This window comes from Crotalus tigris, unplaced genomic scaffold, assembly GCF_016545835.1.
Source record: "Crotalus tigris isolate CLP2741 ecotype Arizona unplaced genomic scaffold, ASM1654583v1 scf7180000018945.517086, whole genome shotgun sequence".
Classification (NCBI taxonomy): Eukaryota; Metazoa; Chordata; class Lepidosauria; order Squamata; family Viperidae; genus Crotalus; species Crotalus tigris.
Genome location: NW_024097289.1, coordinates 108,602 through 133,092, shown reverse-complemented (window position 1 = coordinate 133,092; position 24,491 = coordinate 108,602). Strand labels below are relative to the sequence as shown.

Genomic DNA, 24,491 nt, shown 5'->3' with positions numbered 1-24,491 from the left:
CATTTATATAGTGCTTTCAAATTCCAGCTTAAATGAGTGTATCCTCTCATATTGTGATTGAAAATACATTACCCAATGGTATTAAAGTACCCCACAGACCTATTATACAACTGCAATAAATTAAAAGCAGTTTCCACATATTTCATCAATTTGAGGATATTTTGGTTGTTTTTTTTTTCCATGACCCATACTGAGAAGCTTGATTTAAACAACTGGGCTATTGTCTCCCAAGTAAACCAGACAAGACACACAACTAGATGAATTAATTCTACTTTACTGTAAGGTTAGAATAATAGGAACTTGCAAGTCTGAAAGTACAAATTCTCACATCACTTTAAATTGCCTGATTCATTAGGGTGAGTCCTTCCTTAGTTTTTTTTTCTCTCCGAGCTCTTAAGCTATTGGGGCTTCTGCCTCTCTTGCTGATTGTTTCCTAGACAGTGTGTCTTCTTCTCATTCCCCAAGGTCACCCACACTGTCAGAATCCGATTATATTTCATCTCTAGTTATCAATTATAAAAAACCACATTTCTGCCTTCTATGCATTCTGTCATACGATGAAGGGAAGGGGGTGAACAAAGGGGCTTTATGGCCCTCACTTCCTTCGGTATACTTCAAAGGAACTGGTTGTGTGTATTGCCAAAAGAGCTAACCATAAGAATGGAGCTGTTACCTTTCATGTAGTTTTCTTTGAAGTCTCCATCCAGCCGGCTGAAAGGAAAAGGGGGTGGAATTGTAATGCCTGAAACCGTCGCTGGAAGAGGGGGTGATTGGGTGGGACTACTGGGGAACCCCTTAAAACCTTGAATGGGAGAGCTTGGACCCCAAGTCCTGTCTAGAACGCCTGCAACCATTTTCTCTTAATAAAGGATGCCTGTTGGAAGAATTATTCCAAGCGTTCTGTCTTCTTAAGATGCAGAGTGGGGTGGATCCTTACATTAGACAGGACTTGCAAAATTAATCCACCTGGAAGGGAGACCCTTGCCAGGGGATTTTGCAAAAAATTACCATGTCAGACAATGGAGCAAGAAACTCCCCAGAAAGAGAGCTGCTGCCTCAACTGGACCCTTACCAGGTATTGGGATCCAAGAGGTCAGATTCCTCAGGAGAAGAAGTGGTGGAGACACGGGACCACAAGCCTCGCTGGTCAATGGGCGTTGGAAAGAAAAGTGAGTGGGGAAAGGAATCAAGAAAGGTGACCCTGAGACGGGGGGGCCAAGCAATCAGAATGGAAGCAGGAGATGGAGAAATCCCTGAACGCAAGTGAAGAAGGGGAAAGCTGGGCACCGTAATCAGACTGGATCCTAGAGAAAGCTATTGACCTGATGAAAAGAACTCTCAGCTCCCTAGGAGAGGAGAATCCTGAGCCCTACAGCTGCCTCAGCTCCTGGAGCCGCAAAAGGAGAGACACAGAGGGGGAAGTGGAACCTGCAACCCCGGGGACATCTGCTGATCCAGTAGTCCGCACCCCATACTGAACCACAGATGGTGATCTGGACGGAAGACACTACCACCAACAATGGAGGCACCGATCCATTCCAAGACGTCCGCCGTTGGAGGTGAAATTCAAAGGGGAGCCAACATGCTTGAGGTTTTTCCTAACCCAAGTCCTCAGCTACATGGAGGAATATGGGCGGGACATCCCCAGCGACAAAGCCCGCATCCAGATCGTGCAATTTGCCGTGGACAGACCAGCGGCAGACTGGGTGGTGAACTTGCATAACTCCAATGCCCCAGAACTCAGCAACTTCAACCGTTTGATGTCCTCTCTGAGAAGACGATTTGAAGACCCCCTGGCTGATCGCAAAGCCCGCGAAAGGATAAAAACAATGAGGCAAGGCAAACGCCCGGTGGCTGAATATACACAAGAATTCCGGGCCATTGTCAGCAAACTGAACTGGCTAGAAGACATCCTACTTAGCCATTTCAAAGACGGACTAAATTATGACCTATATGACGCTTGCCTGCCCCAAGGGGACCCACACCAACTTGAGGAATGGTACACCTTGGCAGAGGAAGCAGAGATCGACATATTGAAGAGACACCGCTGAGGAAAACAATGGAGCCACTCCCCGCCTGAGTTGACACACGAACCGGTGAAATCATCAGCTACAGCCAAGAAGCAAATGGCGTGTTTCAAGTGCGGAAGAGAAGGGCATCGAGCTGTAGAATGCTGCTCCAAAGCCCCCCAGCACAACCCAGACAGATCCCCAATCAGCAAATCCAGAAAGTCTTCAGCTAAGCCAAAAGAAACTGCCATGAGAATGATGGAAATTGCGAAACCCCCCACTTCTGCTCATCAGGGGGAAAGAACTCCAGCCTACACTGCAGGGCCGGCGGACGCCTCAGATGACAGCTCGGAGGGTGACCCCCGGTAAGCATCACACCCATCCTCAAGACAGTGACTATATTAATTCCCCCCATGCCCGAAGCCGTGAAGGTGAAAGCCTTAATAGACTGGCTGCACCCGCTGCCTCATTAGCCCGACACTAGTGGGGAATCTGGGCATTCCATCGTGGAGACTGGAACAACCAATCTCATTTGGCCAGTTAGATGGATCCATAGCAGGGGGGGTGGCAGCTACCCTAGCTACTCTACCAATACACCTCTCCCTGGGCAAACATGACGAGGACATAACGTTTGTGGTGACCCCAGGCATGGAATGCCCAATGATTCTAGGGATGGAATGGTTGAAAAAATGGAACCCCTGGGTATATTGAAGGATGACAGAAATCAAATTCCTGAAGGGGAACCCTATGGACTTAAAACCCCAAGGGGGGGGCTACCAGAATCAAGAATAGAAAAAGCATCCATGGGAGAGGAAAAGGGACTAACAGAAATACCAGAGGAATACAGAGACCTTGCTGAAGTGTTCAGTGAGGAGAGGGCGAATGAGCTCCCCCCCCCACTGACCCACAGACTGTACCATTGAATTCCAGCCTGGGGCAAAACTCCCAAAGCCCAGATTATACTCCATGAGCCCAAAGGAGAAGGAGGAAATGGAAAGATTCATAAAAAAAACCTAGAGAGAGGTTTCATTGAGCCAGCCAAGCCTAAAGTGGCTGCCCCGGTCCTTTTTAGAGAGAAGAAGGATGGCTCTTTACGTTTATGCGTGGATTATAGGGCCCTGAATACAATCAGTGAAAGCAACCTATACCCTCTGCCCCTCATGAAAGACATGCTGTCACACCTCTCGAAAGGGAATTTTTTTTCTAAACTAGACCTAAGGGAAGCTTACTATCACGTGAGAATTAAGGAAGGGGACGAATGGAAGACCGCATTTAACTGCCCCATGGGGTGCTATCAATTCAAAGTCTTGCCATTTGGATTACAAGGGGGCCCTGCAGTCTTTATGCAATTAATCAATGACGTTCTAAGGGAGCACCTGTTTAAGGGGGTCCTTGTTTACTTGGACGACATTCTTATCTTCACCAAAACAAAAGAGGAACATGTCAACCTTGTCAGAGCGGTTTTAAAGAAACTGCGAGCCGCCCACCTATATGCCAAACTCTCAAAATGCGAATTCCACCAGGAAAGGATAGACTACCTAGGTTATCGCATATCCCCCAGGGCATTGAAATGGACCCAGAGAAGGCCAGAGCAGTATTAGATTGGGCACCACCTCGCACAAGAAAGCAACTACAAAGTTTCCTGGGCTTTGCAAACTTTTACCGCCAATTCATCCCCTCATTTGCCCAGATAGCCTTGCCCCTCACTAACTTACTAAAAATGAAGGGAGCATCCTCAGTAAAACCTAGCCAGCCACTAACATGGACAATGGAGTGCCAAGCAGCATTTGAGAGACTAAAGAGACTTTTTTCTGCCGAACCAGTACTAAGGCACCCAGACATGGACAAGCCCTTCGTAATACAGGCAGATGCAAGTGATGTGGCAGTGGGGGCTGTTCTATTACAAGAAAACGATGATGGAGTATTGCAACCCTGTGCATATACATCCAAGAAACTCATGGAAACAGAACAGCGCTGGCCCGTATGGGAGAAGGAGGCAGATGGGATACGTTGGGCATTACTCACATGGCGACAGTTCCTAGAAGGCAACAAAATCCCCTTTCAGGTGTGGACTGATCACAAAAATTTGGAAGCCCTGAAAACGCCCAGGAAACTCAGTCCCAAACAAGCCCGCTGGTCCCAGCATTTTCACCAGTTCCAATTTAAGCTCAAACATTTACCAGGGAGAAAGAACTTTCTCCGCATAATTCACCGCTATTCCAACCAGTATTTCCCATCTGAACCGGACCTGTCACCTCTTAAGCTCATCAGCCAGAAAAACAATATGCTTTCTTAGTTTAAGAATTCTTGAAGGTAATTCTTTCAAAAGTATATCATCCTGAACTGCAATTTGAAATCTCTGCTTATAAAAGGCTTGTAAAATTTTATTACGAAGTGATCTACTAGAAAAATAAATAACCACATCTCATGGCAGATTCCTCTGCCTCGCAACCCTTGAATTAACCCTAAAAAGTTTTTCTGTCTCTCTCAATATTTCTTCAGGCTCAGATTTCAAAATAAAAGCTATGTCCTTTACGACCACTTATCTCAAATCCTCTTGAATGTTTTCCTGCATTCCCCTTATTCGTAAAGCAAACTCCATACTTCTGTATTGTAACATAGTAATTTCATCCTGAATTATTTCCACCTTATTTTCTGTTTTATCAACTCGACCTTCCAATTTTTCAGAACTTTCTACAGCAACATCGCTGATCCAGATGATCTATATGATCAACAAACTTCTGAAACACAGACGCTATATTTTCTCTCTGTTTCCTAAATTTATTTTCAATAATTTCACCTATCTCTTTTTCAATCCGTCATACGCTATCTTCTAAAGCATCCTGTAAGTCTTTAGATAAAATTGCTGGTAAAGCTGAAAAAAGTGGTGGAAATTTAGACCCGACTTTCTGGGCTATCTGCATTACCGAAGAGGAGATCGAGGCTTTAGAAACAAAAGCTCTGAGATGCTTTGAAGCCATCTTGTCACTTATATAAAAAAGAAAAAACTCTTAAAATCTTATAAAACCTTCAACAGGTAGCAAAGAGAGAGAGAGAGAGAAGAGACAAAAGGAGGGGGAAAAAACAAAAGCCCCCTATATTAAAAAAAAGAAAAGAAAATTCTTATATCTTGTGAAAGCTGTTACATTGTTTCAAATTGAAGTTCCGGTCCTTTCACTCTTAAAATCAACATCTCAGCGCCATTTTTCACCCCTCTCAAATAAGAAGAAAGAGAAGATGAAATCTTTTCCACAATTAAAGTCTCCGAATAATCACCAATATAATCTCCCTGGTCAGCTCTGTCTGCTTTAAATTTTACTCACAAGTTCATTTTGAAAGCAGATGTGAAAGCAGCATCTAGCTTTGCTCTAAAAAAAAATTAGAGCAAAGGCATCCTGGAATGTGGAGAACGCCTCAGACTCCGTGGGAGCTCTCACCCTCTGACCTCCAAAGGAAAAAAACTTTGGGGTCTCTCAGGGAGCTCTACCACTATCCGAGGGAAGCTCACCTCCTCCCCTTTGCCCAGGGAGAGAAATTCCAAGCCGCGAGACGGCTGTTGCTCGCTGTCTCAGCTGGCTTTGACACATTCCAGGGCGGACGGCTGAAAAAAGCCGCCATCAGCACCGCCGTCACCACAGGAAGCCTAAACATAAGTTCTTGATGTCCTTGCATGGTCATCACTTACACTAGTAATATGTTCAAGCATGTTAGGCATGAGTTCATTCCCTCATTTGCCCAGACAGCCCTGCTCCTCACGAACTTACTAAAAATGAAGGGAGCATCCTCAGTAAAACCTAGCCAGCCACTAACATGGACAATAGAATGCCAAGCGGCGTTTGAGAGATTAAAGAGACTTTTTTCTGCCATACCTGTACTGAGGCACCCAGACATGGATGAACCCATTGTAATACAGGCAGATGCAAGTGATGTGGCAGTGGGAGCTGTACTATACATCCAAGAAACTCACTGAAACAGAACAGCGCTGACCTGTGTGGGAGAAAGAGGCATAAGGGTTTGGTAGTCCTTACTCATGTGGTGCCAGTTCCTTGAAGGCAATAAAATCCCTTTTCAGGTGTGGCCAGACCACAAAAATTTGGAAGCCTTGAAAACACCCAGGAAGCTCAACCCCAAGCAAGCCCGCTGGTCCCAGCATTTTCACCAATTCCACTTTACACTCAAGCATTTGCCAAGGGGAAAGAACTTCCTGGCAGATGCACTATCTCGCATGCCCCAATATAACAGCGCATGAACCACAGACTCTAAACCAATAATGGCAGAGTCACAACTGGCAGCACCAGTAACCACAAGAACCCAAGCTAAATTAAAACGATAACTGGACAGCCAAACTGGAATTGAATTCAGAAAAAGTTTGGAAACAGACGAATGGTTCCAGAAAAACAAAAATATGTGCACAATGAGAGACGGGTTGGCTTGGGTAGGGGAAAATTTATATATACCAACAACCCAAAGAGTCACTTTCATGCAGCTTTGCCATGACACAAAATCAGCAGGGCATTTTGGATTTGTAAAAACTTTACGCTTAATTAAACGGCAATTTTGGTGGCCATCAATAAAAAAGGACATAGAAAGTTATGTTGCCAGCTGCCCAAAATGTGCGTCTGAAAAGAGGTTGCAAGGGAAATCGCCAGGACTATTACAACCAGTGGCAAATCCCTCAGCCCCCTGGAGGGAAATAGCCATGGATTTTATAGTGGAATTGCCAGAAAGCAATGGGAATACTGTTGTCTGGACGGTCACGGACTTGTTTTCCAAACAGGTGCACTTTATCCCTTGCCAAAAGATTTCCACTGCAAAGGCCTTAGCAAAACTTTTCATCCAGCACATTTACAGATTGCACGGGGCACCCCAATGCATCATCTCTGATAGGGGAGTGCAATTTACATCTGCATTTTGGAAGGAATTTTTATCCCTCTTAGGGACCACTCAGGGACTGACATCTAGCCATCATCCACAAGGGGATGGACAAACGGAAGGTTGTCATTCAGTACTTGAGCAATAGTTGAGATGTTTTTTGAATTTCCAACAAAGTGATTGGACGGACTTTCTCCCTTTTGCAGAAGTTGCCTACAATAATGCAGTCCACTCCAGCACAGGCTACACTCCTTTTCAAATAGCCAATGGTCAAAGTTTCAACCCCATGCCAGAATTAACCCTAAACAAACTAACGATCCCATCACTGAAAGAATGGATGGAACAATTACAAGACATCTGGCCAATAGTTAGAAAAGCACTAGATGGAGCTAGGCAGGCATACAAAACACAAGCCGATAAAACAAGGGTTGAGCCTACACCATTCATTATAGGAGAAATGGTGTACTTATCTATAAAATACCTAAAGTCCCTACAGCCCTGTAAAAAACTTGGACCAAAATATATAGGACCTTTTCCAATTAAAAGAATCATAAACCCAGTAACAGTAGAATTAGAATTACTCAAAAATCTCAGGCAAATACACCCAATTTTTCATTGCAGCTTGCTGAAAAGAGAGCGTCAGTCACCTCTACGGCCAAAAATCTCCCCCCACCACCTCCAATCATGGTAGAGTGCGAACAACAGTTCGAAATAAAGGAAATCCTTGACTCTAGGAGATATTATGGAGCGACTCAGTACCTAGTTGCCTGGAAATACCTCCCTCCCTCAGAAAATGAGCGAGTCCATAAACGTCATGTCAGAGCCCCGAAGCTATTAAAGAAATTTCACACAGAATATCCTAACAAGCCTGACTAACTTTTATACCTATTTTGTTTTCTTTCAGGTGGATCTGTCTTTTTTTTTTTTTTTTGAGGGGGCAGGATTTCAGAATCCAATTATATTTCATCTCTAGTTATCAATTATAAAAAACCCCATTTCTGCCTTCTATGGATTCTGTCATACAATGAAAGGAAGGGGGTGAACAAAGGGGCTTTATGGCCCTCACTTCCTTTGGTATACTTCAAAGGAACTGGTTGTGTGTATTGCCAAAAGAGCTAACCATAAGAATGGAGCTGTTACCTTTCATGTAGTTTTCTTTGAAGTCTCCATCCAGCCGGCAGAAAGGAAAAGGGGGTGGAATTGTAATGCCTGAAACCGTCGCTGGAAGAGGGGGGTGATTGGGTGGGACTACTGGGGAACCCCTTAAAACCTTGAATGGGAGAGCTTGGTCTCGAAGTCCTGTCTAGAACGCCTGCAACCATTTTCTCTTAATAAAGGATGCCTGTTGGAAGAATTATTCTAAGAGTTCTGTCTTCTTAAGATGCAAAGTGGGGTGGGTCCTTACACACACAATCCATTACAGCCACTAAATTTATCTCTCTAAATATTCTGCATTTTCAAAGAATAAAAATAATGAATATTTCTGCTACATCTTTAAATTAATTTCTATATTTGGCACTTGAATCTTTAATTGCTTAATTTATAAATATACTAGGTGCTACCACTTGAGTTATTTCCACAACAGAATAACCAGGTCGTTTTGAAAGTTCTCTCACCACAAACAAATATGCATATATAATAATAAAACTGCTGCAAATTAGGTCATGAATTTTTAGACAAATATTTTTCTTAATTGCCTTTCTCTGCATAAAACAAATCCACCATTGGTTTGATAGCCTTATTTGTTTTTCTGTGGAAGTAGCCTTGGTCAGTTATTTTCTCTGTATAGAAATTGACTTTTTATACCCCTGATGAATCTGTAGGGAAAAAAACTGGGAAGTATGGAAATCGTTCAACAGATTGTGCACAAGTACAAGAAGATCCAGAGATACTCTGAACAAATGGGGCTATCCGGTTGCTTCTGGTCTTTGTGATTGTGGTGACATGCAGACAACAACACATATATATACCTGCTCTTTGTGCCTCCATCAGTGTACACTTGACCTCATGGCAGCATGGTAGAATGCAATTAATGTTACTAGTTTCTGGGCAAGATCTGTTTAATCTTCTATTTTATATTTAAATTTTATGTCATATGTTATGCCTTATTTTAATTGTGATACTGAGAAACTTGAAAATGAGTTGCTGCTGCTTTATGGATGTCCTGCTTATGGACTTTCTGTGAGATACATTGGCTGCCATAGGGAAAGAATACAGGAGTTTTCTTAAATTTTTACTTGGCTATATGAAATAAAATCAGGCATTTATCCAACAAAGTTCACTTTATTGTTCAACTCTTCAGCTGCAGTGATGCTGGTACCTGAAAAGAAGACAGAAGATGGGTTTGAAGAGCACTTTGGTGTTAACTATCTGGGACATTTCTTGTTGACAAATCTCTTATTGGATACACTGAAGCAATCAGGAACACATAGCCACAATGCTCGGATTGTCACCCTCTCATCAGCCACCCATTATGTAGGTGAATTACATCTTCATGATTTACAAAGCAGGTATGGAATTTTTCATCCTAATATTATTAATCCCTCCTACCCACAGAAGAGTATTTATTAGCACAGTAGAGAGGGCAAGTTGTCTTTTCATTCTATAGTCACCTTCAGATTAAAGTATGCTAAAAATGAATAGAAGTTTGCATAGAGAAGATTTGCAGGAGGAAGACTGCAGAGAAGATCAAAGAAAGAAAAATGTTACATAAGCAGGCTTCAGAAAAAATAAAATATTCAACATATGTATAATGTTATATATAAAGTACATAGTCCAGATTTTTTTATTTTATGTTTGTTTGCATGGTATGTGTGCCTATAGGACTTTTAAGAAATTTGGGATGGGAGAAGCCTTGAAATGTCATTTTGCACTTCTCCTCTTGCTGACATTTCTCCTTATCAGTTATGTTCTGCATTAGACCAGATTTCTTGAACATACTTGACATTTGACAGTAATTCTGGCAAGTATTAGTTTCAATTTGTTCCACTTACACCTATTCATCTTACATCTATTCATCTTCCTGCCCAGAGCTCAACATTTTGCTACATTTTGATTATGGAGTTAATTTGTTCTCTCCTTCTCACACTTTCTTTCTCTCTCTCCCCCATCTGTCATCTTTCTACATCTTTGTTTGGTCTTGTTAATCTCATCTCTGTAAAAGAAGATGCCACAACAACTGTAATTATTATTGATTAATGATGATTTAATCAAACTCCCTGCTATATTAATTTAAGGATAGATCTAAAAGTACTTTCTCATGATAAGCAGATTATGAAATACAGCCAATTCAATGCAAGCTTCACTGTTTATAAATAAATATCTTTTTCTGTAGTACAGAAAATTATAGTAATTGTGATAAATGTAAAATTCAAAAGATTTTTTTTCAAGGTTCAGTATCCACAGACATTTCCCCACTTCCATACCTCTATGTTTCTTTTTTTTGAGTTTGAATTATTAGATTAATAATCCCCATTGGCCTACTTCTCATCTAGTTGTACTTGTATACATGAAAAAATGTATTTTAAAAGCTTTGTGGGGGAGAGTTCTCTTTAAATTTGGTAATAGCTTAGATTAATAACTTTATCTCAACTCTTGAAACATAAACTGACCAATTTTTGTAATTTATCAGGGTTTTTTTAGAAAAAAATGACAACCAAAGTTTAATAAATTACATCCATTTGCAGCAAACTAATGGTAAAATAGTGTTTCCTGCATAAAAAGTGCTATTCCTTCATTATTGGTAGTGGTATCTATGTATTAAATCTCTTTTGCATGACTAGAAAATATCATATGTATACTCTTAGTTCTTTATTCCTTAGTAGTGCAAAAATATTTTCATCATTCTTCACATATATGTCATAAGACTAATAATAAAAGTGACAAGGATCTAGTTTTATTCTGGAATGAAATACTTTACAAATTGGTATAAGTATATATAAATTACAGTTGGGATGTTTAAATTTGTTCATTGTTTATAGCATTCCATTGTGAAAACATATTGCTCATGAGTTACAGATTACCTTTCCTCTTCAATTTACTGTACTGATTACTATTTTCATAATTCAACAGCTAGGTCACATAATGTTACAGTTCAATTCATACTGTCAGAATCCAATTATATTTCATCTTTACACATACTGGTAAAGCTATTGCAGAAAATTTATCACTTATTCTAGTTATTATTTGGAGTTGCATATGATGAATAATAGTCCTAAAACACTGGGGCAAAAATGAATTGTGGAAAGTAGCATTAAACCTTAATGGAATAAAACAGTTCAAACTGTATGTTAGAAAAAGGGTTTGCTTTCTGTAGAACATAGAAAGGGTCATGGCCAGGGTCATGATCTGTTGGCTGAAGTATAGAGATTGTTTTTAGACCACACTAGAGACATCTGCATCTCCAGTGGTTTTTTTGCTTTTTTCTTTGAATCATAATAACATCACATTTTGCTTTAAAATGTTTCTATAGTTTCAGAAGAGGTTTACTCTGTGGACGCAGGTGGGAATAAAGATAGCTTTCCAGGAAGTATTAGTCTGAGCCCAGTTTTGATATAGGAACTTCACAGTTCATTTGGAACTTTAATAGCTATGTACAAGTATGCTTTACTGAGGATCCCACAGTGGGTGTCTTCCTAATATATGTACTTCAGTTCCTGTAATTTGCAGCAATGGCTCAGCATTCTGGAAGTTAAAATCAGCACATCCAGAAAACACTCAGATTAGACATAGTGCTCTTTAATTGCAACATACATAGATTTCATTTAGGGATGCTGTTCAGAATGGAGGAATTGGATCATTATTCTCCTTTTCTTCTGTAACTATCACTTTAGTTTTCTTGACTTAAAAAAATTAATGGAACAAATATATTTAGAACACACAATTTTAAGTATTTTGTCCCTGAATGTGGGAGTAGTTTTTTAACTGTGTTGTAAATCTTCAACTCATGTAAATATTTATTTCCTTGCTTTCAAAAACTGAAAGTCTTCCTTTTGTTTTGCAGAGGTTTGGCTTAGCACAAGATTTAATGGTAGTTAAATTAATGTGTAATTTAGCTGTACAGCTTTTTCTTTACTGCATATCTCTGAAACTGCATACACACACGTGTGTGTGTGTGTGTGTGTGTGTGTGTTTAATAAGTTTAAATATTGGAATCCCAGGTGTGGACATTTAAAGTCAGTAAAATAAATTGATGAACGCCGGAATGTAAGAAAAAAGGCTTCTTTATTGCTAAGCTTTTGTCAACAAGCTGTGGACATCATCAGAGCAAAGGGCTAAAATGATAAGGGAGCATGTGCATACACTGACAAAACAGTTAAAACGGTTACAGTATGGCATGTGCATATAGCGTGCTTATAAAAAGCTCGCTTGCAAAAAGTCACATTGGTAACAGCCTATACACAGAAGTCAGTCTCCAGATGAAATTCAAAAGTCGTGCCTATCAACTGTTTGGTGTGTAAGCTCCGTTGTGCCTATCAGCTGTTCAGCACGAGACTCTCATGGGGCCGTGCGCAGTCGTGTGTTGGCTGGGTTCTTTGCGCAAAGTGCAGCTAGGAGGTTCATCTCGCTCCATCGCGTGCAGGTGCTTTGGGATCGGATCTGTAGGGAGAGAAAGCGGATGCCCTCATGGGACATGTAAGTGGTTTGCCTGCCCTCACATCCAAAAAATATATGTGTGTGTGTGTTTAATCACATTAAAAATACGAATCCTGGGTGTATGCATGTTAGAAAAACAAAGAAAGAATCAAACACCAGGATGAAAGTATAAACAAGACTGTTTAATGTAAAAACCATTTAGCTTCGTCAGCCAAACTACCGACGTCGTCAGAGTGAAAGTAAAGAATCCGGGAGTTTACTTAAATAGCCGGCTGCTTCTGTGCCCTGCTCCTTGAGCGAGTCACCGGTCTGCTTTCTTCAATCAGCCGTAATGCTCTTAATCGTCTCGCACCTGTCAGCATGTTAGTGGGTTCAAAAGCTGTTCTCCCGCTCGCAGTCTGGAACTGACTTCCATGTATTTGCTGTTACCAATGTGACTTTTTGCGAGCAAGCTTTTTATGAGCACATTATATGCACATGCCATACTGTAACCGTTTTTAACTGTTATGTAAATGTATGCACATGCTCTCTTGTCATTTAGCCCTTTGCTCTAATGATGTCAACAGCTTGTTGATGAAAGCTTAGCAATAAAGAAGCCTTTTTTTCTTACATCCCGGAGCTCATCATTTTATTTTACTGACTTTAAATACACACACACACATACACACACACACGAGAATAATGTAACTCTATACATATTCATTCCAGAGTAAAAATTCTTCTAATAGATAGCTCTCTTTGCCCTGTTACAAAAGTCCATCATTTACTTCAAAAGAAGTACTGCATTTTGCATTCAGATCCTTTATGTTTTTGAAATTATATGTTTTCTGGGACATGGCTCAAGGTCTGAAAGACAAACAAATTTACTTGCAATTCCAGGAACAAAGTTTTATTTGTATAAAGTTTTTGCAAAAGTTGGTGGACTTAACTCACATAGGAGAAAATGCCACACACACAATTTTAAAAAGCATATATTTATAACCTCTCATGAAGCTGGTCCCCCCCCCCACCCCTATTGCACTCAACAGCCCACCTGCTCATCCTGATCAGCTAATCCGAAACGCCTAAACAAAATACATTTCTTTTTCCCCTCCCAGGAAAAAAACCCTGTGCGTCTATACCTGTTGTGTTAACCATGACCTACTTTTGCTAGCATAAGCTCTATCTTTGTATTTCCTCTGCTTGTGGTTATGGCTGACTTCCTAAGAACAAGCTACACATCTGAGATCTAAGCAACAATCTTGCACTTCTAAAAGCTCAAGTAACTCTATTTTAATCACACTGCTTAAGTTTCAGCTAGGCCATTAGGATTAATTTTCTTTATAAGATCATTCTGATCTTATTATCCCTTACAGTGTGCTTTCTTTCAAGTGGGAAAACAAGAAGCAGCATTGCCTCATAAGAGTTTAACTCCAGATTTTTTAGGATAGGCAAGTAATTAGTAGCTCCTTTTGTATGACAATATATGACAATAGAATGATAGTATAATAAAACATTGCATCTGCGCTTATAAGAGCAATCCTTAATTTCAATAATTTATTCTATGAATAGTTATTATCAATTGCATATGTTTCCATTTTTGTATTTTACTATGATAGAGATTTCTATCTTTTTTTCTGCCTCAGTTGTGTCTGATTCTTCAACACTGGTAGACAAGTCTCTGCAGATTTCTTGGCAAGATTTCAGAAATGGTTTGCCATTGTCTCTTTCCTAGCACAGAGAGAAAACGACTATTCCAAGGTCACCCATTTAACTTTGTGCCTAGGGCAGCACTAGAACTCACGTTCTCCCAGCTTCTAGCCTGATGTCTTAACCACTATACCAAACTGGCTGGCTATAGATTAAATTACATTTTGCCAAATAGAATAATGATTCCTGCCTACTGTAAGGACCTACCTCAATTTATATCTTAAGAAGACAGAACTCTTGGAATATCTCTGCCAACAGGAATCTTTATTAAGAGAAACTGATTGCAGGCATGCTAGACAGGATCTGGGGGATCCTCTCCCACCATTCAATGTTTTAAAGTGTTGCCAAGCAGCTCCACCCCACAGTTCTTCCAGGCGATTCAATTCAGCAGATTTCTAGTTGTTAAGTCCAGGAAATATATTGTCAGTCCGCTCTGTCGGCACGATCACTCATTCTCTCTTTTCCCAGATCCAAGGCGTTGCATTTCCCCCCCCCTTTCCCTCACTGCCGGCAAAGGAGAGAATTTCTGAGGGAGTAGGATGAAAGGGGATGGCTGCATTGTTATGGTTAGTACTCTCAAAGAGAATCAACAACCGGTGCCTTTGTAGTTAATGGAGGAAGTGAGGGTCATAAACCCCCCCATGCTTACCCTCCTCCCCTTTCGTAGTATGACAGAATCCAGAAGAGAAAAAGAATTGGTTTTTATCAGAGTAGGTAGATAGAAATGAAATATAATTGGATTCTGACATCTTGCCCCCCTTAAAAATAAGAGAGATCCACCTGTAAAGAAAACAAAACAGGTATAAAAGTTAGTCTGGCTTGTTAGGATACTCTGTATGAAACTTCTTTAATAGCTTTGGGGCTCTAACATGACGTTTATGGACCCACTCGTTTTGTGAGGCAGGGAGGTGTTTCCATGCTACTAGGTATTGAGTTGTCCCATGATATCTCCTAGAGTCTAGGATTTCCTTTATCTCAAAGTATTGTTCTCCTTCCACCATGATCGGAGGTGGGGGGGGATTTTTGGCTGTAAGGGTAAATGCTTTTCTCTTTTCAGCAAATTACAGTGGAAAATTGGCCTAAGATTTTGGGGTAGTTCTAATTCTATTGTTACTGGGTTTATGATTCTTTTAATTGGAAAAGGCGCTATATACTGTATTTTGATCCAAGTTTTTTACAGGGTTGTGGGGATTTTAGGTATTTTTTAGATACACCATTTCTCCTATAGTGTAGGTTCAACCCTTTTTTCTCAGTTTCAATTTTTTTTATTAATTTTACAATATTACATTTACATATTTGAAAAGTAGTGTGGCGGCTGAGCACAGTAATTCTGTTACATTTGAATATCATCAGTACAAATCTCAAATTATTACAACAAACTAATTCCCTCTCTTTCCCCCATGATATCTACTGTCATGTTCAAACCAATACAGTTCTTATTCTATTAATCAAACAAAAAATATCGTTCTAATATTCATCAATAATCTTTAGTCTATACATATCTTAATTAATTTGACATTCCACCTTTTAGACAATAACCTAGTAAGTTTTTCTTAACTTTAATTTGCCATTGATATTTAAGTTTAACGTTTAATCTTTATCATTTCCAGGTTTTAAATGATCCCAATTTCTCAGTCTCCTCTCTCACATTTGGAGCTAATATTTTTTTTTCTTTTCTTCCTTTCCTTCCTTTCTTCCTTTCCAGAAAGAGAAAAAAAAATTAAAAATAAACCACCATTTATACCACAAACCCATATACAAATTTAATTATTAGTACTTATACTTTTAAGTTTTACTTAACTTTTGTCTCAACTCATAAATATCTTAAATTCAAATCTTAATTATTTGTAGACATTCAGATTACATTTAATATTTAATTTTTCCAAATTTTTAATTAAGCACAATTCCTTTATCCCAATTGCTCATACATTCTAATATTTAAAATACACATCTTATATATAACTTCAACCATCTATCTTACCCATCTAATGACAATATAATATTCTTATTTCAACATATTTCTAGATTTTATATAACCAAAATTTTCTTTATCTCAATCATTACAATGTCTTGTGTTCAGAATACATATTCTATCTATTTAGATATATTCTATTTTAGATCTCATATATAGATCAGAACCCCAATCTTTTTCAATCTTATTCTAGCTGTTTTCCTCTGCCAGGTCATTTTTCATATTTTTGCCTTTAAATCATCAAAAAAATCTCCTTGTATTGTTGTGACTATTGTTTGATGTTGATAAGAACATCCAGTTGATGTTTTCTTAAGAAGATTAGTTGATTTAGCCAATAGTCTCTTTATTTTTCCAGTTCGATGCAGTTGTCCCAAAGTATTTATCTTCTCTTTCGTCTGTTTTTCTTGTTTATCTTCAAATTCCTTCTGGTTTATAAGAAACGCCCTTTCCTTGTTCTCTATTATCAATTTCTTTTTTGTGTTTTCTATTGTCTGCATTTGTTGAGTATCTAAGTCTTCTGTCATAACATTTGAGTTCAACCCTTTTTTTATCTGCTTGTGCTTTGTATGCTTGCCTAGATTCATCTAGGGCTTTTCTAACTATTGGCCAGGTGTTTTGTAATTGTTCCATCCATTCTTTCAGTGATGGGATTGCCAGTTCGTTTAGAGTTAGTTCTGGCATGGGGTTGAAACTTTGACTGGTAGCTATTTGAAAAGGAGTGTAACCTGTGCTGGAGTGGACTGCATTATTGTAGGCAACTTCTGCGAAAGGGAGTAGGTCTGTCCAATCTGACTGTTGAAATTAATAAAGCATCTTAAATATTGCTAAAGTACTGAGTTCGATTTTTCTGATTGACCCTTTCCTTGCGGATGATGACTAGATGTCAGTCCCTGAGTGGTCCCTAAAAATTCTTTCCAAAATGCAGACGTAAATTGCACTTCCCTACCAGATATGATGTGTTGGGGTGCCCCATGCAATCTGTAAATATGCTGCATGAAAAGTTTCACTAAGGCTTTTGCGGTGGGAATCTTTTGGCAATGGATAAAGTGCACCTGTTTGGAAAACAAGTCCGTGACCATCCAGACGACAGTATTCCCATTGCTTTCTGGTAATTCCACTATAAAGTCCATGGCTATTTCCCTCCAGGGGGCTGAGGGATTTTCCACTGTTTGTAACAGTCCGGGCGATTTCACTTGCAACCTCTTAGCAATTGCACACTTTGGGCAACTGGCCAAGTAACTTTTTATGTCCTTTTTTATGGATGGCCACCAAAACTGCCGTTTAATTAAGTGTAATGTTTTTACAAATCCAAAACGCCCTGCTGATTTTGTGTCATGGCAAAGCTGCATGAATGTGACTCTTTGGGTGGTTGGTATATATAACTTTTCCCCCACCCAAGGCAGTCTGTCTTTCATTGTGCATACATGTTTATTCTTCTGGAACCATTCACCTGTTTCCAAACTTTTCCGGAATTCAACTGCCAGTTGTGATTCCACCATCATCGCTTTAGAGTCGGTGACTCGCGTGCTGTTATATTGGGGCATGCAAGATAGTGCATCTGCCAGAAAGTTCTTTCCCCCCGGCAAATGCTTGAGCATAAAGTGGAATTGGTGAAAATGCTGGGACTTGCTTGGGGTTGAGCTTCCTTGGTGTTTTCAAGGCTTCCAAATTTTTGTGGTCTGTCCACACCTGTAAAGATATTTTATTGCCTTCCAGGAACTGGCGCCATGTGAGTAATGGCCAACCTATCCCGTAGGCCTCTTTCTCCCACACGGGCCAGTGCCGTTCCGTTTCCGTGAGTTTCTTGGATGTATATGCATAGGGTTGCAATAACCCTTCATCGTTTTCTTGTAATAGTACAGCCCTACTGCCACATCACTTGCATCCGCCTGTATTACGAAGGGTTTATCCATGTCTGGGTGCCTCAGTCTTGGTTCGGCAGAAAAGAGTCTCTTTAATCTCTCAAACGTCCCTTGGAACTCCATTATCCATTTTAGTGGTTGGCTAGGTTTTACTGAGGATGCTCCCTTCATTTTTAGTAAGTTCGTGAGGGGCAGGGCTATCTGGGCAAATGAGGGAATGAATTGGATGTAAAAGTTTGCGAAACCCAGGAAACCTTGCAATTGCTTTTTGGTTCACGGTGGTACCCATTCTAATACTGCTCTGATCTTCTCTGGGTCCATTTCAATGCCCTGTGGGGATAAGCAGTAATCTAGGTAGTCTATTTTTTCCTGGTGGAATTCACATTTCGATAGTTTGGCATATAGGTGGGCGGCTTGCAGTTTTTTAAAACCGCTCTGACTAGGTTGACATGTTCCTCTTTTGATTCGGTGAAGATAAGGATGTTGTCTAAGTAAACCAGACCCCCTTAAATAGGTGCTCCCTTAGTACCTCGTTGATTAATTGCATAAATACTGTGGGGGGGGCTTGTAATCCAAATGGCAAAACTTTGAATTGGTAGCACCCGATTGGGCAGTTAAATGTGGTTTTCCATTCATCCCCTTCCTTAATTCCCACACGGTAATACGCTTCCCTTAGATCTAGTTTAGTAAAAAAAATTCCTTTCGAGAGGTGTGATAATATGTCCTTCATGAGGAGTAGGGGGTATAGGTTGCTTTCACTGATTGTATTCAGAAGCCTATAATCCACGCATAAGCGTAAAGAGCCATCCTTCTTCTCTCTAAAGAGGATCAGAGTGGCCACTTTAGGCTTGGCTGGTTCAATGAACTCCCTTTCTAGGTTTTTCTTTATGAATCTTTCCATTTCCTCCTCCTCCTTTGGCTCGCGGAGTATAATCTGGGCTTTGGGAGTTTTGCCCCTGGCTTGAATTCTATGGCACAGTCCATGGGTCAGTGGGGAGGAAGCTCATCTGCCCTTTCCTCACTGAAAACCTCAGCAAGATCTCTGTATTCCTCTGGTATTTCTCATAGCCCCTTTTCTTCTCCCATGGACACTTTTTCCATTCTTAATTTTGGTGGATACCCTTGGGGTTTTAAGTCCATAGGGTCCCCTTTCAGAAAATTGATTTCTGCCAATTTACCCAGGGGTTCCATTTCTTTAACCATTCCATCCTTAGGATCATCGGGCATTCCATGCCTGGGGTCAGTACAAATGTTATTTCTTCCTCATGGTTGCCCAGGGAGAGGTGGATTGGTAAAGTGGCTAAGATAGCTTGCACCCCCCCTGCTATGGACCAATCTAACTGACCAAATGAGATTGGTTTCCCGACGGAATGCCCAGATTCCCCACTAGCATCGGGTTAATGAGGCAGCAGGTGCAGCCAGAGTCTATTAAGGCTTTCACCTTGACAGCTTCGGGCATGGAGAGAATTAATATAGTCACTGTCTTGAGGATGGATGTGATGGGTCCACTTACCATCACATCCATCCTCCGAGCTGTCGTATGAGGCATCCACTGGCCCTGCGGTGTAGGCTGGAGTTCTTTCCCCATGATGGGCAGACATAGGGGATTCCACAGCCTCTATCCCTCTCATGGCATATTCTTTTGGCTTAGCTGGGGACTTCCTGAATTTGCGTGCCGATGATCTGTCTGGATTGTCTAGGGGGCTTTCGAGCGGCATTCTGCAGCCCGATGTCCCTCTCTCTTGCATTTGAAACAGCCCATTGGCTTCTTGGCCATAGTCGATGGTTTCACTGGTTCGCACGTCGACTCAGGTGGTGAGCGCTTCATTGTTTTCCTCGGCGGTGTTTCTTCAGTAGATCGATCTCTGCTTCCTCTGCCAGGACGTACCATTCGTCTAGTTGGTATGGGTCCCTTCAGGGCAGGCAAGTGTCATATAGGTCGTAATTTAGGCCGTCTTTGAAATGGCTAAGGAGGATGTCTTCTGGCCAGTTCAGTTTGCTGGCAATGGCCTGGAATTCTTGCATATATTCTGCTACTGGGTGTTTGCCTTGCCTCATCATTTTTATCCTTTTGCGGGCTTTGCAATCAGCCAGGGGGTCCTCAAATCACCTTCTCAGAGAGGACATGAAACAGTTGAAGTCATTGAACTCTGGGGTATCGGAGTCGTGCAAATTCACCACCCAATCTGCGGCTGGCCCGTCCAGGGCAGATTGCACGATCCGGATACGGCTTTGTCGCTAGAGATGTGCCGCCCATATTCCTCCATGTAGCTTAGGACTTGGGTTAAAACCCCAAGCGTGTCGGCTCCCCCTTGAATCTTGCGTCCAGCGGTGGGAGTCTTTGAATGGATCGGTGCCTTTGTTGTGGGTGGTATTGTCTTCCATCCAGATCTCCATGTGCGAGTTGGCGGGGAGTGTGGACTACTGGATCAGTGGATGTCCCCGGGGCTGTAGGTTCCACTTCCCCCTCAGTGTCTCTCCAGTTGCAGCTCCAGGAGCTGGTGCAGCCGTGGGGCTCAGAAGTCTCCTCTCCTAGGGAGCTGAGGGTTCTCTTCATCAAGTCGATAGCTTTCTCTAGGATCCAGCTCGAGTGCGGTACCCAGCTTCCTTCCTCTTCACTTGCATACAGGGATTTCCCCATCTCCTACTTCCATTCTGGTTGGTTGGCCCCCCATCTCAGGGTAACTTTTCTTGATTTCTTTTCCCACTCACCTTTCTTTCCAACACCCATTGACCACCAAGGTTTGTGGTTATGTGTCTCCACCACCTCTTCTCCTGAGGAATCTGACCTCTCAGATCCCGATATCTGGTAGGTTTTCAGTCGGGGCAGCAGCTCCCTCTCCAGAGGGCTTCCTCCCTTCCCTGCTTTGTCATCTGACATAGTATTTTTTGCAAAGTCCCCCGGCAAGGTTCTCCCTTCCAGATTGACTAATTTTGCAGATCCTATCTAATGTAAGGACCCACCTCAATTTACATCTTAAGAAGACAGAACTCTTGGAATGTCTCTTCCAACAGGAATCTTTATTAAGAGAAACTGATTGCAGGCATGCTAGACAGGATCTGGGGATCTTCTTCCACCATTCAATGTTTTAAAGTGTTCCCAAGCAGCCCCACCCCACAGTTCTTCCAGCCCCACTTCACATTTCGGCAGATTTCTAGTTGTTAAGTCCAGGAAATATATTGTCAGTCCGCTCCATCGTCACGGTCACTCATTCTCTCTTTTCCCAGATCCCAGGCATTGCATTTCCCCCCCTTTTCCCTCACTGCCTGCAAAGGGGAGAATTTCAGAGGGAGTAGAACAAAAGGGGATGGCCGCATTGTTATGGTTAGTACTCTCAAAGAGAATCAACAACCGGTGCCTTTGTAGTTAAAGGAAGAAGTGAGGGTCGTAAACACCCCATGCTTACCCTCCTCCCCTTTCGTAGTATGACAGAATCCAGAAGAGAGTAAGAATTGGTTTTTATCAGAGTAGGTAGATAGAAATGAAATATAATTGGATTCTGACACCTACATATATAAGGGATTCAACGTCTAATTAGTAATTATATCCTGAATTTACCTTGTGCCTTAGTGTCTATTGTTGAGGTCTTAGTATAAGAACATGATACATGTTGTTGAACTCTTACTATAAGAACATGATACATATATCAAAAAGATTTATGTCCTGAGTGTGTCCCTGTAGAAATTATTCAGCCTTCAAAAGCTGTCTTTATGTCTTTGAAGTGTTAATAGTTTTAAATCTTTGAAAACTCAAGTACCAAATATTGCTGTATTTATCTGAAGTGAAATGTATTCTGTGCTTGTTACCCAGAAAAAGCAAAATACAAACTTTCACACTGCCCAATCTTTTTTTATTGAAAAGTTTTATAAAAATTACAGTATACACCCCAAACCCCACCCACCCTAAACCCCCCCTCCCTCCCCCATTTCCCAGAGCTGAGTACAGGGTTACAAATATAATAATCAAATTCTAACTAACATTAACCAACTATATAAATAACCAAGTCCATAATGTGCTTTAACTCCCCTTTAACATAGGTATAAACAAATTAAAAATAAACATAATAATATAAACAAATCGATATCCTAATTATTAAACAATACAATATCCAAATTGTTAAACAATACTAATACTAAAAATAATAATAAAACTAATAAAAATTCTACTATAATAAACTATTATTAATAATACTCTAAGATTTACTCATAAACTATATGGAACTTTTTAGTCCCATATTTATTCTGAATATAATCGATCCATCTTCTCCAGACCGAAATGTATCTTTCTTGTGAATGATCCTTCAAGTAAGCAGAAATTTTCTCCATTTCTGCTAAATTTGACACTTCAAGCGTCCATTCTTCTATAGTAGGCAAACAATCCTTCTTCCAATATTGCCCTACCAATAACCTTGCAGCTGTTATCAAATTCAACATCAAGTTTATTTCTTTAGCATCACAATCTACAATAACACCCAATAAAAATAATTGTGGAGTAAACTTTATCTTTCTCCTAAAAATCTTTTGAATGTTCTACCAAATCCTAATCCAAAAAGCTTTTATATTTCTACAAGTCCACCAGATATGAAAATAAGTAGCATCCAAGCTACCACATCTCCAACATTTGGGCTGTAAATTAGGATACATACAAGACAACTTTTTAGGATCCAGATGCCATCTATAAAACATTTTGTAAAAATTTTCTTTTAAATTTGGGGCCTGGGTAAATTTTACATTTCTAACCCAAATTACCTCCCATATATCCAGTGGAATCGGTTCTTGAATATTTTGGGCCCATTTTAGCATACAATCTTTAACTAAATCCATTTCTGAATCCAATTCTATTAAAGCATTATAAATTCTCTTCATATGCACTCGATTTTGATCTTTAATCTGTTTTACCAAATTCTCATCCATTAAAGTAATACCAACCTTTTGATCTAACTTCCACCTAGCCAACAATTGATTATACTGAAACCAAGACTGTACAATATTTTCTTGCTTTAACTCAACTAACGATTTTAGTTGCCAATCATTCCCTACCAATCTAAGTAGTTCCTTATAAGAAATCCTATCCAAATTCACACCCATAGATACCCCCTCTATCACGTGTCCAGGAATCCCCCAGATTGGTATTTTATATTTTAACTTATAATAATACTTCTTCCAGACACGCAATAAAGCACTTCTTAAAATATGAGATTTAAAAGCCTGGTCAACTTTTTTGTTATATATTAAGTATGCATGCCACCCATATAATAAATCCCATCCCTCAAGATGAAGTATACCGTATATTCTGGCGTATAAGATGACTTTCTAAACACTTAAAATCTTCGCAAAAGTCGGGGGTCGTCTTATACGCCGGAAAAATATTTACTCAGCAAGTTTTCTCTCCCCCCCCTCTCTCTCACTCAAAAAGAGTCCTAGGGTTATTATTAAAACCAGCCGATCAACTAAAGATATCTCTTTCCAGCCTCTATACTGGGAGTACGATAGGCATTATCTGGCTGTCGTGACAGTAAGATTTCCTGGAGGTTTAATCCCCATTCTATAATGCTACATTGCAAACTGTCTGTTCTCTTCTTCCCTCCCTTTTGCATCCCAATTCCTTGCCCACCCCTCCAGAACTGCGGATTGGTAGTGGCCATCCCCTGATTAATTCATTCAAAGGAAGTAGAAAGGGATGGTCCATGTAAGGGGGAAGGGGGGAAAAGAGTTGTAGGGTGGTTTTTTTTATATAATGAAAACAAACCTAAGCATCTGCGTCCATTCGAGGCACTTCTCAGTGCTTCTTCATGCAGGCTTTTCAGCGTTTACCTCTCACTGCCGGTGAGAGTAGCTTGGGGGAGGCGGAGCTTATGGGTCTGGAAGGGGAGGGGTGTCAGCTAAATTCCTCTCGGATTTACGAAGCAGGAATGGAGTGGGGACAGAAAACAGCTACACAATCCTTTCGCCTGTCGACTTCCACCGAGCTTATGCAAGCAGTTTCCCCCCCCCCCCCGCCTAAATAAACTTGCATGGTGCATTTGTGGTGTTATTTATGACAGATCCTGGCTGGTCAATCTGGCTCCCATCTATAAGTACTGTAGTGCACTGAGTTTTAATAACAAATTAAAAGGAAAGCATTTATTCCCCCCCCCATTACCTGAAAAGGGGGCAACTTATCACATTTGTGGAAATGCAAGTTTTCGAAGGGCGAATGCCTTTCTTATTTGGTTTATTAACTGCTTCCTTTCCTTCTTCCCTAAACATTCTGGCTGTCTCCAATTTCATTCTTGGTAGTGTTGCTTTAAAAAACTGCTGAGAAGTCCTTTTGCAGGCAGGGCAATTTTCATCAAGGTGTGTGTGCGATTGACAAGGCAGAGCCTTTGACAAACAGGCAGGCTTTCTTCTCACTCAGCTTGGAGAGGCTGTGGAGGATTCGCAGGGTGGAAGACTGAGAGGAGGAGATCCCTGTGTGCAGCCTGCGTGCTCCAAGCCAAAGCTTGCTACTGG

The 24,491-nt window shown here is 40.7% G+C and overlaps 1 protein-coding gene across 4 annotated transcripts in view; it reads left to right on the top strand.

The window, feature by feature from the left end:
• Positions 1 to 24,491, top strand: part of ZBED1 (zinc finger BED-type containing 1) — a 304,298-nt gene that overhangs the window by 181,247 nt on the left and 98,560 nt on the right. For all 4 annotated transcript variants that reach the window (XM_039357786.1, XM_039357784.1, XM_039357785.1 and 1 more), the window contains one exon: positions 9,184 to 9,391. In XM_039357786.1, the coding sequence (XP_039213720.1) occupies positions 9,184 to 9,391 (208 nt within the window). The remainder of the gene's footprint in view (positions 1 to 9,183; positions 9,392 to 24,491) is intronic.